General features: G+C 42.2%; 1 protein-coding gene across 1 annotated transcript; it reads right to left on the bottom strand.

Moving 5' to 3' along the window:
• Window positions 1-869: 869 nt before the first annotated feature.
• On the bottom strand, window positions 870-5,877 carry LOC130111671 (cytochrome b-c1 complex subunit Rieske, mitochondrial). Its single transcript, XM_056278928.1, has 2 exons — window positions 5,618-5,877; window positions 870-1,801 (listed from the first exon to the last, which is right to left on the bottom strand). Exons 1-2 carry the CDS (start codon window positions 5,826-5,828, stop codon window positions 1,191-1,193), a joined length of 822 nt encoding a protein of 273 aa, XP_056134903.1. The 5' UTR covers window positions 5,829-5,877; the 3' UTR covers window positions 870-1,190.
• Between the last annotated feature and the right edge of the window lie 313 nt (window positions 5,878-6,190).

The following is a 6,190-nucleotide window of genomic DNA, read 5'->3' on the forward strand; positions in this document are numbered from 1 at the left end:
GAAACGTTTCATCACTCATCTAAGTGACCTCTTCAGACTAAACTGACTGCAGGTATCCCCACGCTTGTAAACAATAGTGGCATAACGACCCAAACCAACGATCAGTTTTATATGCAAATTACCATAACCATTAACTAGAGTTACAATGGCCATATGTAGTATTCACAGAAGATTGGGGAACAAACATCACATCTCATTTGCTTTCAAACCCAAAACAGGATGCGCCAGAAGTTGATCCACCCCAAGGATCGGGTCCCCCGGCACAAACAAAGCAATATAGTGTACGCTGTTAAGTGCCAGGGGGATTGCCGTAACCTGTACATTTGGGGAACTAAACAGACGCTGGCCAAGAGGACAGCACAACACAGGAGAGCTAACACGTCAGGCCAGTGGCCACTCTTTACGTGCACATCCTTGATAGGGAGGAACGCCGGTTTGAACGGGGAGTCAAAGAGGCCATCTATGTGAAGACGGAACGACAATCCCTGAACCGAGGGGGGGCTAAGAGTACATCCGTCACCATCTTGCAATGCTGTGATTGCAACTATTCCCCAATTCTCTGTGAACAGTACACATGGCCATTGTAACTCTAGTTAATGATCACGCCCATATTTGCATATGAAACTGATTTGCATATGAAACTGTTATGCCACTATTGTTTAGAAGGGTGGGGACACCTGCAGTCAGTTGAGACTGAAGAGGTCACTTCCCTGCAGGGACGAATAAAGTATTCTGATTTACATGAAAATGAAACATTTCTCTCAATAAACATTATGTCCAGATGAACTGATTCACCTTTCTGTGACCATCACCACATCTCTCAGTACTGGATTAATCACTGTGTCAAACAAGCATTCATACTGGTGACATTTAGAATATTGTTTAATAGAGCAAAAAATAAAATTTGAGCATTTGATTCATAAATAACAGAATGAGCGCTAGTGATCACATAAAATATACATTAATTAAAATCATTTATTGATGACATTTCAAGAATTTGTTGACGTTAATTAGAGGGACCATAAGTTACAGAATCACATATGTTGTTGCATCTGAACTTACAAAGCCAGCATTTTCTTCAAAAGCATTGTTGAACTATTGGATCTTCTAAAATACAAAGTCAGCACTGCAATGCTTTTGAAAAATACGTAACTATGTCTATAATGAGAGCCCAGTCCGCTTTCTATTATTTACCCTACAATCACTGTATCATCATCTGGGAACTCGTAGTAGGGCACCTCCAAATTGAGTGGGGCTGGACCTTTCCTGATGCGGCCCGAGGCATCATAGTGGGAGCCATGGCAGGGGCAGTAATAGCCTCCAAAGTCACCAGCATTGGCAATAGGCACACAACCCAGATGGGTGCACACACCAAGGACAATGACCCAGCTAGGATTAATCACACGGTCTGCATCATGCTGGGGGTCACGTAGCTCAACAATGTTCACAGCAGCTTCGGCAGCAATCTCCTTATCTGTGCGGTGACGAACAAATAAGGGTTTTCCTCTCCACTTGAAGGTCATATTCTTGCCCTCAGGGATGTCACCAAGCTTGATTTCAATCTTTGACAGAGCCAACACATCAGCTGAGGCACTCATGGAGGAAACAAACTGAGTGACCACAGTCTTGGCAGAATAAACAGCCACCACAGTTGTGGCACCGGTGAGCAGGTAAGAGAAGGCCCTTCTGGCTTCACTGCTCTCCTGGGAGGACTTGTTGGGATCAAGAACCTCGGACCGCCTGTAGTCAGAGAAGTCAGGAACTTTTATATCAGTGTGGGCATAGCGGACTCCAGCACAGGCTGTAGACAAAAAAAAAGACCAATTATCAGCAAGAATGCAGAAAATGTCCATGTATGACATTTGACTTTGAGAAAAGTTAGAAAAAAACAAGCCTTAAAAAGTTCATTCTGGATTAATGCAAAGGTATTAGAGTGGTTTGTTTATACATTTCTTAAAGGACAATTCTGTTCTTTTTACAACCTGGGTCTTGTTTACGTAGTTTTTGCCATGATGCATATTTGTTATATTATTTTACTTACTGGCCTCATTGTGGTGGAGGTAATTTGGATGCAAGAGCAGGGCTGGACACAGCTTTACAACAGTGTCTTATGGGGCAATGGAACATGAGCTGAAGATATAGTTCAACAAGTCCAGTTTAACCCACTTATTCACAACTATGTTTAAAGAGAGAATGACATGCCCTTTCTGAACACATTTTTTAACATTGGGAGTTTGAATCATAACCGAAAATAGGTGTGGTTTTATGAATTCAAAGCTATTGGCTACTGTCTTCCTGGGTGGGTGGGGCTCAGTACCGCTCGTCACTTGTTATTTACAAAAAATGTTGGATAGCGAGAGGGAGATCCTCTGCGAGGATTACAGTTTCGAGGAGGAGGATTCGGTGATACAACTGTTAGATGACAGATAATTAGATAAATAAATAGATAGACAGACATATCTGTATAGCTATCGTATGATAGCTATACAGATAGATAGCAATACATGGTAGCAAGATCAATAATAAAGTCTTAGCAAAATAGCACAAACTCTAGCAAAGGAGCTAGCAGGAGGGGGTAAAAGAACGGCTTCACCATGGTTTTATAACATCTCGCTATGGACACACCCTCTATGCAAATTGACTGGTGTCTACGTACCCACCGGCACAATTAGTTATTGAACACCATCTACATTCAATCACAGATCTCTCGGGTGGCCGCAGATGCGCTATTTTGGCCACTGAATTTCTCCATGGTCACATTCCAACTCGGAACATAGCCTATCAATAGGAATTTTCAGATTTTTATGTCAGTATCACTTCAAGGAAGTGAAAGCGATAGTGCAGCTAAAACTTATTACTCTAAATGTTGGCCGATTGCGTCAATGGCCGATTGCATTGCTGAGCTACTTCCTGGTTCAACTTCTCATTCAAGGAGCATGTCTGTGAATGTTCTCATTCAAGGAGCTGCAGCCTCAATCCAGTAGCAGTCTTATACCATATTCATCTTCATTCTACCTTGTTGTCACCTCCAAAGTACTGAGGCTGAGTATGGGGAACAGGCACTAACTGAGTACAGGGAACAGGCACTGAGTATGGGGAACAGGCACTAACTGGGTATGGGGAACAGGCACTACCTGAATATGGGGAACAGGCACTAACTGGGTCTCAGTTCCTGATTGGTCTGAACACCAGTAAGCTCCCTGAACAACTGTGTTGCTATCAGTTCTCAACCATACTATTTCCATTATTCATGTAAATCTAAAAGGACTCTTTTGTAAGCCTCGCCATTCTACACTGAAGCTTTTGATGCAAATCTATTGTGTCTTCTTATGTAGTTACATGAAAATAAAAACTTAATGCCAACATGCCATAACATAGTGCTCATAAATAAAAGCCATCTGTCCAATGAAGCTATCTGTCCCTTAAGCTGTAAATAAGACATGCTGACTGAAAATGCCAAATTTCAATTAAAAAAAAATCCTGAATATTACAATTTACATATGCTTGAAGTGAAACGTTAGTGTATCCAAGAGATGCAATAAAAGGGTGATGGAAACAGAATGTTCAATTAAATGGCATGGGGGATAAAGTCAATAGCCATTGTTTATGCCTACAACCCACTGAATTTCAGCAACATCTTTGGAACCATCATCTACTACCTCTACCACTACTTTCAACTGCTCCCGTTAGGGGTCGCCACAGCATCCATTTCCACTCTTTGGAACCATCGTGATCTGTGGTTTTTGCCCAACATTAACGTTCTTCAAAAATGCACATAGTATGAAAATGTGACTAATCTTATCCTGCAATGAGTCAGCTTTCAACTCCTTACAACAAATCTGCAGAGATTTGAAATATACATGTTGCAATCACTACAGAGTGAGACATTCAACCCAGCCCAGTGAACACCCAAACAGTGCATGACATCTCACTGTCAACAGTGCTGCAACTCTCCTAAATGGATTCATAATGATACAAAGTCGCTTTCTGTGGACAAAATAAACAAACACCCCATAAACAATCAGATAGTTACAGATAACTTGCTTGAAAATTTAACAAGATAATTTGTTTGAAAATCCCCACCCTGTAATTTTACAGTACAGTAACATGAACGTTTGTTGCACGTGTTTTAATTTTTATCAAAAATGAAAACTTTCATTTTTAAATTTCACTGTAGATGAGGGGTTTAGTGAACAGGTATTCAAGATTTGCTGCTGTGCCCCCCTCCCCGCCCAATTGCTATGATAGGGGATAAAATGCAGTACTACCGAATGTACAACAACCAATTCCCTCCAAGAATTAGCACAGCCTCCCCAGTTGTTTCAGAGTCCATAACATGCATGTTCTCATGGCCTTTGTTACACAACCCTACCCTTAACTGCTAGCAGACTTAAATCAACTACGCAAAATGCCCTGAAGACAATGGATACAATACAGTAAGGCTGTGTTCACACCTGTAGTACGATTCTTTGGTCAGCACCAACTTGTGAAAATATTACTTGAATTTTGCACTGCGAATCAAACGGACCAACCGATATCTGTTTTCACTGGTTAGTTTTGGTGACAGTATCCAGCAAAGTACTTCAGGGACTAAGGACAGATGCAAAATGACTGCTGGCATTTTTATGTCGTACTACAAAACATTTTGGCCCTTTGTCCCCTGGTCATCCCACATACTGAGACAATGTTCATCCAATACTTTGAAGCACAATAACAAAAGAACATTTTTCTCCATTTACACATAAAACGACTGGTAGGGAGTCACCTTCTGGTGGTTTGAATTCTGCACAGGGAGTTTTATAAAAACAATTATCTCAGACTACATCGCAATAGGCAGCGATACCACTGACATATGATTTCCCCTTTATTGATTCAGATTATCTTTGGCAATTACACACAAGCTACACACATTTTTAGTGCATTTCTATGCACATCACAATAGGTGTGTGATTCAAATATGTCTGCTGAATTTGAAATCCATCCATCCATCCATTATCCAAACCGCTTATCCTGCTCTCTGGGTCGCGGGGATGCTGGAGCCTATCCCAGCAGTCATTGGGCGGCAGGCGGGGAGACACCCTGGACAGGCCGCCAGGCCATCACAGGGCAATATCATTTTTCAAAAATCCTTACTACTAAAGGGTGTAAAATACCCTATTCTTTTTTTACCTTTACCCCAGAAAGCAAAATACCATCCATGTTACAACCAATCTGGCTGTACACGAGGCTAACTGCTAACTAGCTACGTCGGTATAGGCTTCACAGTACGTCCTTGGCTCAGTCACTAACGACACATACCCGAAGTCATCAGACATGAACAAACAGCATTCGCGTTATTGCACCTCGAACAAACTACTTTGAAGACCTCGTGTGTCAATACATCTGGCCTGCCTGGTCCCTTATTATTTCGTTTGCCAGCTGCTTACAAAGGCAACTAGCTTAGCTATCATTGACCTAGGTCACATATAGCAGAGGGCACGTTACGTGTGCCTGCAAATTAACGCAACACGTTGTTCACAAGGTTAACTCCCCACGTCCCTGGCATGAGACAAGAATAATGTGCTCCTGAGCCGGGCTACTTTACTGACCTAAGGCTATCTACCAATAATCGACTTACCATTTATGGCAACTGTTACAGCAGGCCCCGTCCTCGGGCATTGACCATTCAGCGACTCACGACATAAGAACTGTTTGATTGGATCCATCAAGTGTTTCTCACCCTTTACAACTACCCCGGGAACAAGCGCTTTGAGAGGTCCCGCAACTGCAAAAGCTGTCGCTCGCATATACGGAGAGAAAGCCCCCGATCGTGAGGTAAGGGACATCATCTTGCTGCAGGGGATTACGTCAAGCAAGCTAGCAATGGCAACTATAAGAACCGAGCCGAATCTTATCTTCTTTAGATTTTTAGTAGATTGCAACCACCTTTAATGGTGCATACCGCCACCTACTGTAGCGGAGTGTGCCAGTATATGCGTTTTCATTTCGTTGTCTATGTAAATGGCAACTATTGATCTGCTATTTATTGGTGCCATATTTATATTTAATAGACAGATTTGCATTTAAGGTGGTTTGACATTATCACTTACCTGTTATTGATTTACCTGTTCGCAAGCTGTTGGCTCAATATATATGTAACCCGCACTTTGCGTTCGGCCGTCGTCTCCCTACACGCCCTGGGACTCTGCGT

The sequence above is a fragment of the Lampris incognitus genome, chromosome 4, assembly GCF_029633865.1.
Source record: "Lampris incognitus isolate fLamInc1 chromosome 4, fLamInc1.hap2, whole genome shotgun sequence".
NCBI lineage: Eukaryota > Metazoa > Chordata > Actinopteri > Lampriformes > Lampridae > Lampris > Lampris incognitus.

Coding starts and splice junctions, on each gene's coding strand:
- LOC130111671 (XM_056278928.1), bottom strand. CDS start 5,828: ATGATGTCCCTTACCTCACGATCGGGGGCTTTCTCTCCGTATATGCGA. Junction 1,802..5,617: donor TGTAACAGTTGCCATAAATG/GTAAGTCGATTA, acceptor TTTTGTCTACAG/CCTGTGCTGGAGTCCGCTAT.